A 21,182-nucleotide genomic window follows, 5' to 3' on the forward strand; every position below is an offset into this window, starting at 1 on the left:
CCGTCTATATCGCTACAATTGCGTTTTCCATGTCAACCGCATATGTAGAATGATGCTTAATATACGCTTAAGAGGAAAGGGGGCGACTGCTTGTAGAACATATAGAACGTAGTCCCCATTTTCCTCTCTGGATGTTGACATAATCCATTCTCCATACTAATATTATATATGCGAAAGTGTGTCTGTCTGTTACCTCTTCACGTTTAAACCGCTGAACCGATTTGGTCAACATTTTGTATGGAGATAGTTTGGGCCCCCAGAAAGGACATAGGTTAGTTTTTGTAAATAATAATCATCATCATCATTATCATTCCACGCAGACGAAGTCGCGGGCAGAAGCTAGTGGTTTTTTTTTACATAATTTATGGTTAACCATAGCTAATGTACCCCTTCGTGAAGCTGTTTTATATTTTTTGATTATTATAAGAGTTAGGAACGATACCGTAAAATGGTCCTACTTTGCTCAACTTTAAGGAAATTTTTAATATTTTTTTAACTTTTCATTATTAAATATTCAGACGAATTAAATATTAAGAAAAAGCACTTTTTCTAACTCTGTAAATGATCCACATTATTATTTGATTAAAATATAATTAGTTTATTTTTCCTATTTTTCAAGTAAAATTAATTTTATACTAAGTTATCATGGTCACCCTATGACTTTTGACATACGCTGTATGGAAAGAGACAAGACGTCGCATTGAGTAGGGTGACTAAATTGTATGAAAAAAAAATTTTTTGTCTGAAAAATAATCATCATTATTGGCAATAAACAATAATTAACAACATCATTAGGCTCATCTTTGAATTCTGTATGATGTCTTGTTCTCTTGCTACACGACCCCGAAATCGCCTTGTATATTGTACAACTATAATAACCCAATATTTATAAATGAATGTAATGAGCAGTCAGTAACAAACCTCTAACAGCCCATAAAGCGAAGGAGTATCCGTTGTCTTGTCTATTATATGTATAGCCATAGGATAGGCCTGCATCATTACACCAGCTTGATGATACTCGCTTGTACAGTCGAAAGCAAATATATCGATACAGACAAATGGCTCAAAATATGTGAACACGACTTCATTGTCTAAGGTCTAAGAGCGTACACATAAATTTGAATCTTTGGGAATGTATATTTATGCCCTTGACAGTACCATAACATGATATCACCGGTATTGGAATTTTTTTAAAGTTTATAGTTTTTTTATTATGTTTTTACTTGTGTTCCTTACAAAACTGTACTTAGGAAGCTTGATTTTTAGGGTTCCGTACGCAAAGGGTAAAAACTGGACCCTATTACTAGGACTCCGCTCTCCGTCCGTCTGCCTCTCCGTCTGTCACCAGGCTGTATCTCGTGAACCGTGATAGTTCTAACCTAACCTAACCCACTTTTCTAGTAGCAGTTGGTTTCTGTAAAGGTCGCAGTTCTAACATAACCTAACCCACTTTTCTAGTAGCAGTTTGTTTCTGTAAATGTCGCAGTTCTAACCTAACCCACTTTTTTAGTAGCAGTTGTTTTCTGTGAAGGTCGCAGTTCTAACCTAACCTAACCCACTTTTCTAGTAGCTAACACCGCAATGTGACTGCTAATAATCATCGAATAAAATGCACGCACACGATTCCGCTCCGCCTGCAACCCTGCCGATTTTTCAGATCAAACGCAACCCATCTTATTATATCAGATTACCATTTGTTTAATATGCATACGTCTCAATTTAACTGCAAACCAATTTGTTCTTGCTGACCAAATAATAATTTTGCAGCTCAACTATTTATTAAGCAGATGGATATTGGTTATAATATTGACCGTTTGTGAATTATTTGCTGAACAAGAGTTGCAGCTCGATTTTTATTTATTGCCGGCAACATATTTGTATGCTGCCCAAATGATTTATTGGCAATTTTTTTTTCAGATCAGTTTTAAAAATAGCTGATCGTTTAATTACTTCCCTTTAAAAAAGTCCTGACTAAATTTTATTCTATTCTATTCTATTCTCATGGCTCGGAACCCTTCGTGCGCGAGTCCGACTTGCACTTGGCCGGTTTTTTGTTTACAGGCATGCCAGATATGATTAACAACACAGAAATCGGCACAAGTCAGCTTGACTTTGTGTCCAATGTAGGTATAATATGAAGTACGCAGGAGCGTACAACTAGACAGACTAGGCGTAGACGAGGAAGTCTACAGTTGTACAAGCAAATTTTATAAAATATTATAGGTGATATATCCTGCAATTAACCTTAATTAGAGGATACTTTGACAGTGAAACGAAGGCCACAGATAATACGCATTGTTGTGTATCCTCTCAGCCATGTAACAGTTGACAATGGCAGTGAATCGACTGTCTGAGGCGCGGCGGCGGCGGCGGGGCGCGCGCTGATCCATGTCATATCAACGTAATGGCTCATCTACACGGCCGCGGCCCAGCGTAGGCCAGTCCAAGGGACGCAGTTATGCGGAGGAATGAGATAGCAATATCACTTGCTCCCTCTAACGTATAAATGCGTCCCTTGGACCAGTCCAGCGCTGGGCCATCGTGTAGAGGAGCCATACTGGCAGCCTGAACATATCCTGGGCTCACTACTAGTACTAGTCAGCGGGCCAATATTATTTATAAATGAGTTTTAGACAAAAATTTCATTTTTGGTACAAGCTTTTATCGCTGACTGTACTTTTATTTCCACAGGCAACTAATACTCATCGAGTTTGCGTTGTTTTATCACAGAGTTCCCATGGTCATCTCCTGTCTCCATCATCAGATCAGCTCCATATCATCATAATATTGCATTGTCATCTGATTTACATATGTAAGCAAAATTTCAATGGGAAATCGGGAAGTGGGTCATATTTAGGTCATGGCACAGTGCGTCAGATTCGCACGTCTCTCCGGAGCTTGAGTGAGACAACGCTATGCGCTTATTATAGCGACATCCCGCTCGCACGTACGAATTGGACGCAGTGGGCCATGCCCCTTAGCTTCCAAGATTTAACTCACACTAACGAAAATAACATACATACATACTAACTTACTAGAGTTAGACCAAGAACAGTCTGCAACGAGTTTGATAGCATACGCAGTGCAATGATTTCATAGAAATTTGACGTTTAAAATAACACTTGCGCTGCGCGTGCTATCAATATCGTTGCAGGCTTATATACTCGTATTATAATTGGTCTAACTTTAACAGGGCAAGTTAAATAAAAGCTTGTAAAAAACTAGCCGCGAGCCGAAAGTTTCAATTGTGTGCTACGCTAAAAATATAAACCATGTTTGATTCTAAGCCCGTCTCAGACGGGGCGATAATATACCGTAAGATATCTTAGGGCCAGTTGCACCAATCACAATTAACATGCTGATTAACGTCAAGCAACAGATAACTATGAAACTTTCAATACAATAAAATTTAGCGAACGGTAAAATGGTGACAGACGAAGGCATCTAACGATATCTTTTACGTACTATTTGACAGAGTCCACACACGAAGCTATAATATATATGTTGGTATCTTACGATATCTTATAGCAAGGCCTCTTAAGATACCTTAAGATGTTATAGCTCGGTATATTATTACCATATACATTGGTATATTTCGTCCCTCTCACAATGTAGGTGCTAGACAGAGAGTGATATATAATTTGGTATCGTTGTCGTGTGTGGTGCTTAGCTACGAGTATACTCTAAGAACCTTTTGTATTGTTTTCGAGCTCCCGATATTTCGACGCAGTTATTTTGACACCCACCCGCTACAGTTACCCGTTAACAAGATGCATGTAACTACGTCGAAATATCGGGAGCTCGAAAACAATACAAAAGGTAATCACGGTTCATATAAGGGGGTGAATATAAGTCTAGTGAACCTAACCGTGAATTATTTATAACTGTTATACTCTAAGAAGTCTAAGATATCTGTCTGTATATTATCGCTCCGTCTGTGACGGGCTTAAAACTGATTTGATTTCGATAGAGTCGCATCCAAATGATTGAGATGTCAATAACAGTGGTATTGCGTCTAGGTACGAGCGTAATGATAAGCATGGGTAGGTTAAGTGTGAAGTTTTATGCTGTATAAGTGGGAGGCAATTCGTGTTTCAACCTCACAAGCCTAACAAATACGTTAGGTATTGAGACGCCCCATATAGATGAGCTTACTTTGATTTCCAATAAATCAAAAAAATTAAAAAAAAATGAAAAAATGTTTATTGGTTCCTTACACGTAGTTTACAGCATGGGATGGGATCTTCTTTTAAGCATTAGATATGCTTGTGACAGAAAACCCCGCTCTTCCGAAATCGCTAGGGTATAAACCATTATGTTTGTGTCTTTAAATCTAAAAGAAGATAGAATGACATTATGTAGGTACTATAATAAGATAATATTTATAGTTTTTTTTATAAACTGACCAACGATTTATCTTGATCTTACCTAATGGAAAGTGACAACAGTTGGGCGCTTTTGAATGCATACTTGAAAAAATAAATGTATATTTTATTTCATTCAACCTGAAGCAATACAATATGTCAAGAGATTGAGACCTTCTAGTAGGTATATGTATATAGTGTACATGTGTCTGAATGCCTCGAATATTTGACATGATAACCCTGTAGTAGACAGGGCCTGATTCACCCACAGGCTAATAAGGCTAAAGCCTAGGGCGCAAGGACCAAGGAGGCGCGCAAGTGGGCGCGGCGGCGGCTCTGAGTTGAGACAAGCGGGGGGCGGATATACATAGTCAGCCTAGGGCGGTCAGAACTTAAGTCAAAGTCAGGCCCTGCCAGTAGAGTAGATCATTGCAGTGTTGTTATAATAGCGAATGCAGTTACCTGCCTTGTGTGTTCATACCACTTACTACTACCTTGTTCTGTACTTGTAACTTGCAATAACATGTTATATGTGCTGCTTCGTGCGTGTCAAAATATCTGACTGGGTGCCTATACCCTACCCTTCGTATTATTAAAACAACGCACATATACTATACCTACAGGAGAACGAGAAACTTAATAATTATAAAAAGACCGATGGAGATTGAACGCAGTGCAAACTTTTTAAAGGTTCACAAAGGTGGATAAATTTAGCTAGGTACTTTTAAGATTTCTGGGTTTGCGAAGAAACTATGCGATATTTATAAAAATTCAAATGAAACCGAGCGGAGTAATCTGCCTGAAAACATAATAAACGATTATGTCTGGTTTATTTTCCCCATTACCCATCTAACGCTAGCCACCATGCTAACCACGAACTCACTGCACACTGGAATTTACATTGAGTTAATCAAAAAGGCAGTTATGCTGTTGCTAGTCAATACCGCATCCCCTAAGGTGGTGAAAAAGGGGTTGAAAGTTTGTAAGGAGATCAAATAAATTTCGAGCGCGGGACTTGAAACTTTGTATATGGGCATATTATTAGAACACAGGAAAAATAATTTCAGCGTTTTTAAAAATTCATGCCCTAATAGGGTTAAAAAGGAGTTGAAAGTTTGAATCAATTACAAATGCTTGGAAACTTCTTAGAAAAGCATAATAGCCGATTTAAAAAAGTAATTTCGACGTTTTTGGAAATTCATACCCCAAGGTGGTACAAAAGGGGTTGAAAGTTTGTATGGAGATCAAACCTTTTTTGAGTGCGGGACTTCAATCTTTGTATAAAGGCATGTTATTAGAATACGAGAAAAGTAATTTAGGCGTTTTTAAATATTTATCCCCTAAAAGGTTTAAAAACGAGTTGAAAGTTGGCATTGTATATGATTAATTGATTACAAAAAAAGTTATTTCAACGTTCTTAAAAATTCAACCCCCAAGGGGGTTAAAAAGGGGTTGTAAGTTTATATGTGCTACACATTTTCTTTTAAGCTAGTAACTTGAAACTTGTTAAAAGGGCATTTAAAACCTGAATTACTGATATATTTTGCTGCATAATGTTCTATGCCCATGTCATAACCATCATGTCATCATCATCATCATCATCATGTCATGTGTGTTGCGGTTTATATAACCAGCACCAACGTACAAATCCACGCGTACGACGTCGCAGGCAACAGCTAGTGTAACATAAGTGGAACCTGGAAATATTTATAAAAGGGTTCTCAATTTTTTTATTTTTTGCCCAGCAAAAATATCCTAACATTTGGCAACTCGCTGAAAATTCCTGAGTTAAGTTAAGCACATTTATGTGTGTTATAGTCTTGTTACAAATATAATTTAACCTATTTTCTACAAAAAATAGTAGTGTGTACAATACCTGTTACACATTTATCTACATCAACGAATCTGTTTTAAAAATGTGTTTTTGGGCAAAGATACTACTACCCCTGGAGGAGAAGTTTTTTTTTTTTTTTATACTACGTCGGTGGCAAACAAGCATACGGCCCGCCTGATGTTAAGCAGTCTCCGTAGCCTATGTACGCCTGCAACTCCAGAGGAGTTACATGCGCGTTGCCGACCCTAACACTCCTCTCCCTAGTTGGCCTAGTTGGCTAGTTAGTCAAATCATACGCTACTTTTGATGCTGACTGTACATACAGAAGAGAACAATAAATAATACCAAGACTTCAAAATGTTACACAATTCGAAACTGTAATTCCATTAACTGGAAAGTATCTAAATCATTTACTATTTATGGAATGAAACTTCAAGCCCACATACTCATAGAATGAATTTCTATTTCTATAGTAGGTATACAGTTTAACGCCTACATTAAACCTCAAATAAACCAACATCTATAAGATTCAGAAAGTTGACCCAAATAATATTATATTACGTAACATCTAAATACGTACCTAGTAACCGTAACCCGGAAATTCGTATCCCCACGGTTTATTGTTTCTGACATAACTACGAGTAATAAAACACGCCAACTTACCAAATACAAAGTATTTATATTGTACCATATATTTTAGATTCAGAATTCGATTTTGAAGAAGTGAAGAATTCTATTAAAATATATATATGTCGGAGCCGGTAACTCTACGAAGGCATCAGGGGACCAGGCATCGGCTCCATGGTGGGCGGAAACAGTGGGCATATCAATATCACGCACACAAGTCCAATACAATGTTAATACAATAAACCCACTGACACTAGTAACTACGTATAGATTCCGAATGACACTAAATCACGCTGACAATTAATTAAGTTTCAAATCACAAAGAGATCACACCAAGTTAATCAAAGCTTTTACATCACGAAGTTATCAAGAAACGGAAACGAATCCGTGGGTCAAGTGGTACAAGTATGTAGGTACTTAAAGCACACACGAAATCTCACGGCACGGTTACGGGACGACGCGCGTCCCAACTCAACCATGGCCCAAATCTTAATGCTCGCTTGGCATTCAAAGCTAAGCTCAGAACAAAGAACTAATATCAAATTTCATTCAAATACCAGACCCACGGCTACGTTCGGCAGTGTTTACAATAACCGCCCCGCTTCAAGGAACAACGACGTACTCTGTGACAATCACGCCTAATGCTGTTAATGTAAACATTTGACCAGGAATGCGGGCCACCTTCCCGGGCCCCAGCAATTATAAGCTTACAGGTGCCTTGCGCCGACACGGCGATCCTGACTGTCACACGTCCCAGTGTGCCCAATAACATCACAGATTCTCAAAAGAAGTAAAATTCCAATTTGTCAATCTGCTCGGCTATCCAGCCATCAGATCACAACAATGACAAAAAGTTAAGTTCCCAAAATCCATAACGCATCTTATAATCAAGTCGTCAACAGTGACAAATTAAATATTCTCATAAGGCACAGATCAGAAACAGCCCAAAATCGAATTTCTCAAATTCAACACAAATCCATTGTCTCATCATCACACATGTGATATCAATGGCCACACGCCAAAACAGACCACAAAGGCCACAAAGCAACTGTAACCCTCCTGCTTGTCACCATACCGCGCAGTCTCCGTACCAGCTACACTGGGTTTGAAATATGACCTACGGCTAGCGACCAAGACAGTAGATCACGTCGCAAAACACAATGCCAGCCATGTCGTGGCATAAAAACAACCATGTGTATCATCAAAATCTCGGCAACCAAGTGTATCACCACACCTCGCCGACAGGGGCTGATCCTGACTGTTCTCTACTTTCATCAACAGATGAACATAAATCCAATTCCATGGGAACGTAACAGTCTGACATCGAAGTATCACATCGCACGCATCCATTAGTGCGCATACTTTTTAGTTTTATTGCGATAATTAGCTAACAACAAATATCAATCTTTATCGAGCAAGTCAATTACCTTAAACGGACTTCAAAACTTCAAGTCTGACCTAGTTTGATTTCTTTCATGATTTTTAATTTTAGTTAATGTAGTGAAAATCATAAATTGCACGTAAACTTCATTCCTCAAAATGCAATATCAATCTACAGCGCAGGTTTCGTCATAGTTGCTATACCCAAAAATAGTATCCACAGTATAAAATACAAAAACATTATTTTTTTTCTAATTAACAATGCTCTCGAAATAGCCTTTACTTGTCAAAATGCTGTTTATCCACATAAATAAAATTTCATTGACAGATTTGATCACGCTCTGGTGATTACCACCTAACGCATGTAACGATTGTCAGTTTGCTTCAATTTACCAATAAGCAATTCATAGAGGTTATATTTTATAAAAATAACCCTAATCACTGTACAGTTAAAACAGCTGAGCTGTGACAACATAAGTCATGAACAACATCGTGCCATGGTCACTCTTAATTGATATCCAAAGCAGTAAGCATGTTCTTTACTGTGATCATAATACACCCAATCTGAAAGTACAAGTCTTACTAGAAACTTGTCATCACGTACTAGATGGCATATGAAGAATTTTTTTTAACGACCTTTTTTACCGACCATAAAATCACACTGTAATAATAAAGCTTTAACAGCTCTAACAGTAACATTACTATTCAATCAATACCTAAGAAGTACATAATTTCTCTTTTTTTTTGCACCGATAGTGACGGTATTCGTATATGATGACCAAGATCAGCTTCAGTTTCCTCAAATTTCAATAAAATAAACAAATATTGTTGCTTATTCAGAAAACGGCAAAAACGTTTTCTATCCAGAAATCAAGTCTCTTTCGTCCGAAATGCATAGTAGTCAAATGTAATTTATCGCACACTAACTAAAAACGAAGTAAATTGGTAAACAGCGAGTAAAATTTAGTTTTGGTGAAAAACATCAGACTTCAAAATGTATCCAGAAGATATTGCATGATAACATTTTTATTTCGTTTTAAATTATTTCAATAATCTTGAAATTGCGTTCAGGATGTAACGTAACTGACTGTTAGAAATCTCTAGCACTTTTGTATATTGTTTCGACAAAAATACGAGTATGAACAGAACCCATTCGTTTACCGTCTCAATAACCAATATAAAATAAAAAAAACACTTAAAGATCCATCACCTATGAACTCTAGGTGTTAACTTTATTCTTCTGTGTATATGAACATCAATGATCATTAGTTATCGTCAATTCTTCCTCGAATTGTGAAATGACTACCTTATAAGAAAGGCTGTAAGTATATTGAAAATCTCATTTGATTTAATTCGTATAAATGATAATGAACCTTTCTTGTGTAATAATCTCTGGCATGATACATATTATGCTGCTTTTGCGAAAAGCAAAACACTATAGTTACTGAACCAGCAGTATCAGTATACATTTGGTAATTTAGAATAAGTACCAATGAAAAGTAAACATTAAAACACGTTCATCATTAGTTACGCCAATATTTTTGGCACATCTCTCCAGAAATCATCAGGTAAGCATCCAAAGATATTTTACTTTACTTGTTGTAGATTAATGGCCTTATAAAGGGGCGCTGATAACTATGAAAATTAAGAATAAATTGGCAGAAATATGAAAGTGTACCAATAAGTTTCTGCAGTTGCATAACTGTTGTTAAAAGAGGCAAATTCACAAAAGCCACTACTTCATTCTCGTTAGGTCTAATTTCTTCACAGGTGATTTCATTCAACTCTGACCTAAAACATATAGCAACAAAACTTTTCAAACTTCTAAAACGAGTCTTAAACTCAACAAGAAATTTAAAGATGCATTGACAAACTATTCAAGATCAAAACCATATTCAGTTTTATTCAAAACTCAAATGCACATACTTTGCAAACGCTCTGCATTCTCTGTTCAATAGTTGTACACGCAATCTACCATAAGATTGCCAAACATACAAAATGTTGCGCCATCTCACACAGAGACTGGACAACTCTGTCGCCACCTGAGTCGAGACTAGACAAGCGACTCTCTCACATATACGACTCATCAACCCGAGTCAGACACAACACAGCCAAATCTGGCAACACAATAACCGAACCACAAGTGCTAACACATATCATAAAGAATGCAAACCTTTTCTTTTATTTGGACAAACCATAGTCCCATTTCCTTAAAACTGATCATACAAAGTTTGTCATTGTCTCTTTAATTTAAATTATTCTTAAATTAGATCTCTTTTCGTTCGATCTGTATGATTCAAACAATCATCACGTTTTCAGTCAAAAGTTTAACAATCGTGATCCGTGATCTATCATTGAAATGATCACTTCATAATTTTTATCAAATTGTATTAAACTGACCAAATGATCCAACATGAATCATTTCCATAAATTCATAATCCAAATTCCAAATTATTTATTTGATTTCCTCATTTTGTATGAAATCAACAAATATAAACAAAGAATTTTATCGATTTGCGTAGAAGTTCAGTACCAATGAAATCTAGGTAAATTTGTTAAGTCATTTGACCGATGCAACAAACTTCCTTAAAATCAAATAAATGTAATAAGCGGGAAATACAGTAGGTACCCAATTACACGTGTGGCAATAACTTGCCCACTAAAACATTTCAATAGACTCAGACTGCATTTTGTCCGCTGCAAATTTATGACCATACAAAAATAATATGGCACCTTTATCAAATGTTTAGGGACAACATTCATTATTGGTTCAAGATTCTGTTATCAAGATACTTGAAAAAAAATATGATACTGCTTAAGAGTGGTTTCTCACCAGACATTTGAAATCCCAGGCACTCTCTATTTTATAACTTTTTTTTTATAGGACGCTACGGGACGGGATACATTAGATCAAATATAATTAGCAGTAAATCTGTTCACATTTTTTTTTTGATACACGGAAATTTGCAACTTTGAGTAAATCAAGCAGGAATAATGTTCAACCAACTGAGACCTCAGTCCATCAGAGGCTTAAGTAAATTTTCTGTCGCGACATATATTCTCCCCTTCTTTATAAAATTTAGTAAACCTCGGCCACATTCTGTCCCCTTCCAACAAACACAAATGTCAAAACGACCAATAAGGTCAAACGATCATCAAGGGCTTATCAGACCCGACGTTCATTAACAACGCCATAAATCAATAGATACCTTCCAAAAATAAGAATAAGATTCGTCGTCATGAAATAAAGTCAGATATAAAATATCATTTTACAGGTTCATAGTATGATTTAAACCACATCAAATATAATATTCAGTACCTTTCTGCTAACAAAAATATCAAAAACTTTCAAACTGAATAAAGACAACACACAGCGGTGTCTACGACTTAACCTCTACTACTTATCTTGCCATCCCATCGGATAACTCCATCTCACAAGCCGTACCGCTTGCAGTCAGTTTGTACTGCACCGCCAACACAGTCGGTGTTGTTGAACACTATAGCCATTATATCACTTATAGCTCCTTAGGAACTGCTTCCAGAATTATAAAGTCTCTTGTTTTTATTCAGTGTTGTGGGAAAAATGATTTAAAAAAATGAGTTTTCACGACCATGTGTATTGCTCACTCAAATTAATCAAAATAGTTGCAGATGTTTATTCTTTCTAAGAACATCTCGTCAACAAATACTTTCATATTAGATAATTCATATCTTATTACGTTGCATCTTCCAAGTGAGCGGTCCTCAAATTACAAACCAATTGCCTTTAAATTATCTTCAAATAATATGCAACCAATTTCCAATCAAATTCTGATAATCTATCAATTTAAAATTTTCCACAATTTTCCGGATTTTCCTCGTTCACTATCCCACTTCTGATGTCGGAGCCGGTAACTCTACGAAGGCATCAGGGGACCAGGCATCGGCTCCATGGTGGGCGGAAACAGTGGGCATATCAATATCACGCACACAAGTCCAATACAATGTTAATACAATAAACCCACTGACACTAGTAACTACGTATAGATTCCGAATGACACTAAATCACGCTGACAATTAATTAAGTTTCAAATCACAAAGAGATCACACCAAGTTAATCAAAGCTTTTACATCACGAAGTTATCAAGAAACGGAAACGAATCCGTGGGTCAAGTGGTACAAGTATGTAGGTACTTAAAGCACACACGAAATCTCACGGCACGGTTACGGGACGACGCGCGTCCCAACTCAACCATGGCCCAAATCTTAATGCTCGCTTGGCATTCAAAGCTAAGCTCAGAACAAAGAACTAATATCAAATTTCATTCAAATACCAGACCCACGGCTACGTTCGGCAGTGTTTACAATAACCGCCCCGCTTCAAGGAACAACGACGTACTCTGTGACAATCACGCCTAATGCTGTTAATGTAAACATTTGACCAGGAATGCGGGCCACCTTCCCGGGCCCCAGCAATTATAAGCTTACAGGTGCCTTGCGCCGACATATTTTTTTTTATTCGTATTGGTACTAGGTTGTGTTAGTTACGAAATATTATTTCATATTTACCAGTGACTTTCGACGAAGTATAATATCGTGAGAGATCCGAACAATCCCAATAAGGCCTACCTATGCAATGCTTTTATGCCCCCGATACTAAAATGACTGTTTTGATTACCCAATTTACCTATCCAGGTTTGTACTAAAATAACTGTTAGACTGGGCAGATTAGGTAGTAAATTAGACCCTATCTAGTTTTGTACTAATACGGCAGTTGGTATGGGCAGATTCTTAACTGATTTTAGTAGTTTATTCAATCGAACTGTCACTATAGTATTTGAGACATAAAAACAAGTTGATTTAAACCTCTGGGTAGAAGGTGAAATGGCAGTCACTTACTAGTGCCTGTGCTAATTCATAGGATTAGGTTGCCGAGCCGACACCAGGCTCCGTGGCAAAAAGCTGAAACAAAGGGATTCATGACCTTTAAGAGCCAACAGGAGTGGTCATTTCTCCATACAAACGTACTCGACTGTTTCCTCCGTGGTTTTTGAAGCTAGAGCAATGATTTTTTCAACACAGATTAATATTGTCAATATCTGTGTCGGTGTGTTTTGCTTTTTTTGATATTTTTGTTTTTTAAGGCGCTAGAGCCCTTCAAACATGGCCAAAAATGGCCTCACTGACTATGCCGCAATGAGAGGCGTGGTATTCAAAACTGGTATCAATTAGCCAAAAAATCAAAACAGTCCGACACAGACAATTTCATAATCATTTAGATTTCCAAATTTGGTTACGATTGGTTAAGTTTTGGAGGAGGAAACAGTCGAGTACAAAACCTCGATTTTTGAGATTTTTACGCAGGATTTTTCGCCTAAGCTGCAGTTGTTCTTATCGCACTAATTTTAGGGGCGGGGTCAAGTTTCTAAATACGTACACAGACAGAAAAGTGATGGGCAATAGTCGACATTAAATGTCGATAATCTAGTGATGTGATAAGATCGATAAACCTTTTCAAAGTCGCGATTTGCCTCTTAGTAGGCGAAGTAAGTAAAGTGAGTATGCACTTTGGCCTCAGGGGATATCGTTTAACACTATTTATTATTCCTTGGTTCATACAAAGCTGAGCTGACGCACTAGCTACGAGATTAAGTCCTGGTAACCCGCGAAAAAGGGAGGGGGAAAAGTCGGCTTCTGCGGTCCAGTTTGCCTCTATTTCTACATATCTGTTGCTATGAGATCAAATTTGGTATAATTATTGTGTAAATTAGGGACGAATAATTTATTTTAGAAATAATAGTTTCACATTTTCATACACAAATCTGAATATATGAACGAAACATTAAAATCATATATAATTTTTGGTCACTGATTTGCTCTTTAGAAGCAAATTGTGGTGATTTGCACTAAAAATTTATTACACAATTTAGTCCATTTATTCGTTATTTAGAAAAGTATCAGTTCTAAGTACGTATTCATACATTTGATTGTAAAAAGAATTAGTAATACTTTGGTTAAAATATTGTTTTATATTTTACAATTTTCACTATTATTCTAAAATTTATTTTAAATAAAGTATTACTTTTATTAAATCGTTTATGACGCGAAATACTTTTTACGCCAATTATTTTCTTTTTTTTTTATTTACAACAAAGACGAAAGTTCGAGAAAAATGTGGTTACTTAATAATTGCCTAACTTGTTGAAAAAATAACTTTACATACTATCAACTTATAACCGTAGTATATTCCATGATATGTTTTAAATGCACCATATTTTTTTCTAATTTTTAAAAGAATATTTAATACCTTTAAAATAATATCTGTCTGTCTGTCTGACTGACTGTCAATCTATCTGTCAGTCTGTCACCAGGCTGTATCTCATGAACCGTGATAGCTAGACAGTTGCAATTTTTACAGATGATGTATTTCTGTTGCCGCTATAACAAGAAATACTAAAAACAGAATAAAATAAATATTTAAGTGGGGCTCCCCAAACAACAAACGTGATTTTTTGCTGTTTTTTGCGTAATGGTACGTTTGCGTTTTTTGTTAATAGCTTTTGAACTTTTTTTATGTGGGAATGCTTCGAATACATTTTTCTAGACATCATTCCGAATCTAATGAGGTATCATACGTATTTTTAAGAGTTAGTATCTCTATTAGTGGCAGCCGTACAAGCCCAATTTCAAAGAAAAACCGCAAATGGATGTACAAGTTAGCCGTTTGGCACACGCATACTGAGGTCAAAACAAAATTTTTGACCCGCAGTTCCTAAAAAAATCCCTTAGGAAGGGTGTGCTACAACATTTTTTTTTGTATGGAAAAAAACATTTTTTTTTTCAAAAACCTATCGTGTGTGGTATCATACGAAAGGGCTTTTTGAGGCGATTCTAAAAGTATACCAAATCATTACATTTTAGCCATTTTTTTTGTAAATTAAAACAAATAGAATTTTCAAAATATACCAAGTTTGGGGTCAAGTTAAAGGGTTAAAGAGGTATTTCCCGTTGGATATATGGATATTACGTATCCTTGTATGATTAATATGTACCGTATCTGCAGTACAGTTCCATAAGTCTCGTAAAATAGGTATTGAAGTAGAACGGCCGGTCCGGGCCGTAGCAACTACGCTCGCATTCCATTGCTAATTGTTCTGTTTATAAGTTATTGATATACCCGACAAAAAAAAAAAAAAGTGTTTTTTGTTTAATTTAGTTTAATTTGTATACTTTTAGTTTAAGTCATATATGTTAATACCTCCGCTCTACCTGGCTTTCATTGATTACGCCAAAGCGTTCGATACTATATCGCACAATAGCATGTGGAGAGCACTACACGGCTGCAATGTACCAACAGAGACTATAGAGCTCTTACAGGATATTTATAGAAAAAGCGTATCATGCGTGAAAATGGAAACAAAAGGTCCAGAAATAAAAATATGCCGAGGAGTCAGACAAGGTGATCCGCTCTCACCTAGAATTTTTATTACTGTGCTCGAAAATATAATGAAAAAGCTAAACTGGCAGGGAAAAGGCATATACATAAAAGGCGACTTTTTAACTAATCTTAGATTCGCCGATGATATCAGTATTTTCTCAGAATCAGCTAGTCAACTGCAGAAAATGATATGCGATCTCAACACAGTCAGTCTCAACATCGGCCTAGAACTAAACACTACCAAAACAAAACTAATGACAAATTCTACAGAAATACCCATTTACATTAACAACACTGCACTAGAATATGTACCAGAATACGTGTATTTAGGAAAACAAATATCATTTGACAAAAATAGACATCAAGACGAAATAAATAGACGAATAAACATGGCATGGAATAAATTCTGGAGCTATAAAGAAATTTTGAAATCCAAAATCCCTATAAAACTAAAGAAAAAAGTTTTAGATTCCTGCATACTTCCTTGTCTATCCTACGGCAGCCAAACATGGATATATGGTAACGAAACCAAACACAAAATTCAAACATGTCAAGCAGCTTTAGAGAGAAGTATTTTAAATATTAAAAGGAAAGACAGAATACGCAACGTCGATATCAGGGAAAGAACGCATGTTATAGACGCCCTAGAATACTGCAAGAAACAAAAATGGAAGTGGGCTGGCCATATTGCCCGTATGAACCCCGAAAAATGGACAAGAAAAGTCACTACATGGACAGGCCCGCCCAATAAAAGAATGCAAGGAAAGCCGAAAGACAGATGGAATGATGAGATTATCAGAGTGGCGGGAAAAGACTGGATAAAAAAAGCAAGAGACAGAGACACCTGGAAGAGTATGGAGGAGGCCTTTACTCGCAAAGAGGTCCTTAGAAAATATTTTAACTAACAAAAAACTGCATGTAATAAGTATTCTTGTTTAATTTTAATCTTAAGTTTACTAACTACTAGTGAAATGAGTTTTAATTATTTATCTATTTTAAAAATTGAATAATGAAAAACAAACAAAATGTGAACTAATCCTTTTAAAATACAATTTTTTTTTGTCGATTTATTAATTTTAAAACTGTGATATGTATATGGTTATTTCAATATTTCAAATTAAATCAAATGAATTTTAAATAATTTTATAGAACAATGTTTTGCTCATTGATTGAATTAATTTATATTAGGTATTTTTTTTTAATGAAATTTTAAATTTTGAATTTTATTCATCCATGACTTCCCAAATGTTAGTGTTTAAGTGATTTAAATATCATTTTAACTGTTAATTTAATTTAATCGAATATATATTTTTTTTTCTGTAAAAAAATATTAATATTAATTAATATATAAAAATTAGTATTCATTTAATCATATTTGTAATTAAATTGTTTTAGAAATAACGCTTGTATACCTATGTTGAAATGTTACTATTTTAAGCTGTAAAATTATGTACTTATATACATGTAACCAAATGTGATTTTTTTCCTAAGGAATAAAGAGGCTATAATAATAATAATAATGTTAATACCTACAGTATTAAGTTATTTGTTATAGGTTGTGTGCGCTCACCGATAAAATGTATTTTGCGTGAAAAAACAATTAATTCTCGTGTAAGTGAATATTATGTATTCTTATGAGAAAATAAAGATCCTTAAACCTAACTGTGTCACTTTGAATTTAAAAAAAACTAAATAAAATTATTTTTAAAATTCCTTTTTTTGGGTTAGATATGAGGAAATCACGTATCATTTTTGGTATATTGTACAAAAAAATCAGCCATATCGTATCTGGAGGAGCCCAAACTTGGTATGTTTTGAAAATTCTTTTTGTTTCAATTTAAGAAAAATGGCTAAAATGTAATGATGTGATATATTTTCAGAATCGCTTCAAAAAGCCCTTTCGTATGATAGATAAGAGAAGAATACGATAGGTTTAAAAAAAAAGTTTTTTTATACAAAAAAAAAAAGATTTTTTATCCAAAAAAAGTTTCAGCACTCCCCTCCCAAGGGATTTTTTTTAGGAACTGCGGGTCGATAATTTTGTTTTGACCTCTAGTATACGTGTACCAAACGGCTAACCTGTACATCGATTTGCGGTTTTTTAATGCGAACAGCTTACACTATATTTTTAACCACCTTGAACGTTTTGTAGACTAGACTATTGTCCCAAATTGGGGTTTCTTATTCATTCCGACCAGGATTAGGAGCTCTTCAAACATACCTATTTTAATCAAAATCTGACTCATAAATAAAAAACGGACCATTAATAAAACTGTATAATTACATCAACGTAAGAAATATCTCATGTCACATGTTTCTTTGTTATGATAATTTTATCTAACCTGAGGCTTTCTTTTTTTCTAATCAACGAAGCCGGAGAGCGACAAATTTGTTTTTCATCACACTTGCTCGAAAAGATCTTATTTCATGCAGGTGTACTGAAGGGAAAACAAAAGGCCTATATTGTTCACGCGGGAGTTATAGCTTTCTTTTTTTAATTAGATATGTCACTAATTCATACGAAGTACGAACCAAGTAAGTTATAAGTAAAATACTTTGTTTAAAGTATAAGGGTGTGTAAGGGAGTTTTACTTCTAAAATACTGACAATTATAATTTAGTATTTTTGTTTATAATATTTAATTGGATTAATTTAATAGCCGTTTAAAATATTTTTACACAAAATTTTCAATCGTGGCTGAATGCCGAAGGTCTGTGCCTTAGATGCCTAACCTGTCAAGAAATGACAATATGGCGGACGAATATTTGAAATGTCACCGTATTTTATAATTATTTCCCTGAAAATTTAGTTTTTCATTACAAGTGTAACGAAAACCATTGTGTGTAACTCCGGGGGTAAGAATATGGTAAACTCCTCCTTTACAGAATCTCACTTACCCCCCTCGTTGCACAATGTAGGTACTAAAAGCACAGCGTGTCGAAAGTTGATACTTTCCGCACGGAAACGAGAAAAGAAATGATTGTTTTTTTACTCTCCTGTAAAAGTCAAAATGTTATTTGGATTGCAGGTTGTAGAAGGATATTGAATTCAGCTACCTAAAATCAAGAAGTTAAATCACAATAACAGGAAATAAGTAAACGCTCAGTGGTGGTAGCGAGCTAAGCTAACAGAAAAAGTTTGTAAGAACTAGCTATAGCCTATGATATGCCTATATAGCGGGCCGCGACCGCGACGCGACTTGCAGGCATAAGGTCCGTGAGCGCAAATGACGTGCGCGTCTGTGTGCGTGCACCACACACACGGGGATATGGCGGCGCCGCCCCCGTCAGCGCGACGGAGATAATCAGTTTGAAATCTCAAAATTGAGAATTCGTTCAGCTCCTGTTGGCTCTTAAGGGGCCCACTGACTATCAGTTCGCCGGACGATATCGGCCTGTCAGTTAGAACAAAAATTTGACAGTTCCGAACAACTGACAGGCCGATATCGTCCGGCGGACTGATAGTCTGTGGGCCCCTTTAGTGTCGTTCTATAGGTATATTTACGCATAGCAAAAACCATAAAATAGCACGGCACGCCCTCAAATCCTACGACTCTTCTCTTTCCGCACAGACTCTATATTTCTTCCTGCTCTTAGCAACAAACAGGGCAAGTTTTATATCATTTTCATATAATTTAGGGACGAAAACATTATATTCATACTTTTAAAACGCCAAGTTAAGTGTTACTTGAACATTTTAAATATTTACCGTCATATACCTACGAAGAAAAAGTGTCCAGTGCCTGGGCACTGGAGGCCTTAGTCACTTTTTCTTCATATATAACATTCATTTCGATTTATTCATAATATTTATATTTATATATATATATAGTAATGTTTCTACTTGAAATAATACAAATTACCATATTTGAAAAAAAAAAATGTTTAAATTGCCAATAACTCGAAAACCGTGCAACTTTTACTGGGGTCACGTTAAATTAAGAAGGTTTGGATCCTCTTACGGTCAGGAGGTGGGAAGTATGAAGTGGAATTTTTGGGATTAAATCATAACCGGGCATTTTTATTTTAACTTGTACTTTAAAGCGCGACTTAGGTCGTGTTTCAGTAACGTCTAACCGTCACATTCCTGACAAAATGTGGGCTTTGAGATTGACCGTCAGTCTTGTGATGTGACGATTGCTAACCGGCCGTTAATAGTACACAGTTAAGTGAAAATGCCCAATTGCAGTTTTGATGTAGCCCTAATAATAAGGATAAAATTATTAGGTTGCCAATAATTTTATCCTGTGCGAAATGAAATCTTTGCAGATGGTGACGTTATTTAATTTTCCATTGTCTCTTAAAGTTATTATATATTCAATATATGGCCTAGGTACCTATGCCTATTGACATGTATGTCATATAAAATATGGCGTTACAATTAGCCTTTTAAATACTCATTTTTTCAATAAAACTCCGTATAAAAAAAGATCTTATACCGAAATGCCGAGATTGATGAAGACAAGTTCGGTATTTGGAAGCCCTACTTGTACGTAAATGACAATGCTTGAATACATCCTTGCTAACTAGTTTAACGTGCAATCTGGCCGTACACGTGCTACCAAGCTGTATTCCCCTGCATTTCAACGAACAACCATCATGTTGGGGCCGCGATAGGTATAAACACCACGTTCGAAGGACCGACCCTAAATTGATATGATTGAATATTGCAGAGATCTCCGTTTCAACAAGATCCACGACGTCGGGGGAGGCGTGTTCTCGCACATGCACCATCTGCGCTCGCTGCTCCTCAACGACAACCAGCTGCGCGCGCTGCGCTCCGGCGCCTTCCACGGCCTGCGGCGCCTCAAGTACCTATATCTCTACAGGAACCGCATAAAGACTATCGACCCCGATGTCTTTAAGGGCTTGCCGCATTTGGAACAACTGTAAGTTAACCCTTAACTCTAATTAAATGTACAAAGAGGACATTACTGTATGTCCTCTATTTCTGGTAACTCTTAGTTACTTACTTTATAAGAAGATTGACTTTAACAACCTAAGTAATAACGTTTAATAGACTATAGACACAAATAAAATATATAGAGATAGCTAGCTACAGCTTGCTATTTCTGATCGATGTTGTTCACTAAAAATTGATAACCAAATGTGGTTGTATACATTAAAATGGCTAATCGTAATAGGTATTATATCATAAAATCATTTCAACAATTTTATATGGTCTATATACCGTGTTTTCCTTGAATTCCGTTAACTTCGTTAAAAAAACTAAATGGCATAGTTCTTTTTTTTTGATAAAAAGTAATTAAATGTTGCATGTAGCGTTGTTGACAACACGGGCTTTATGGGGCCCACTGACTATCAGTCCACCGGACGATATCGGCCTGTCAGTTGTTCGGAACTGTCAAATTTTTGTTCTAACTGACAGGCCGATATCGTCCGGCGGACTGATAGTCAGTGGGCCCCTTAACATTTAACTCGACCAAACAATTGAAAACTGTGACATATCAATGTCATTTCGAACATAGATCGTCCGAGATAGTACTTAAATTAAGTAGCGAATGTATGAACTTGTAACACTAATCAATATCTAAACAAAC

General features: G+C 36.0%; 1 protein-coding gene across 1 annotated transcript in view; it reads left to right on the forward strand.

Annotated features, from left to right (window-relative positions):
- LOC134754163 (peroxidasin-like) overlaps positions 1 to 21,182 on the forward strand; it is a 51,147-nt gene that overhangs the window by 16,387 nt on the left and 13,578 nt on the right. The window contains exon 2 of the mRNA XM_063690284.1: positions 20,295 to 20,510. Coding sequence (XP_063546354.1) covers positions 20,295 to 20,510 — 216 coding nt within the window. The remainder of the gene's footprint in view (positions 1 to 20,294; positions 20,511 to 21,182) is intronic.

The sequence above is a fragment of the Cydia strobilella genome, chromosome Z, assembly GCF_947568885.1.
Source record: "Cydia strobilella chromosome Z, ilCydStro3.1, whole genome shotgun sequence".
NCBI lineage: Eukaryota > Metazoa > Arthropoda > Insecta > Lepidoptera > Tortricidae > Cydia > Cydia strobilella.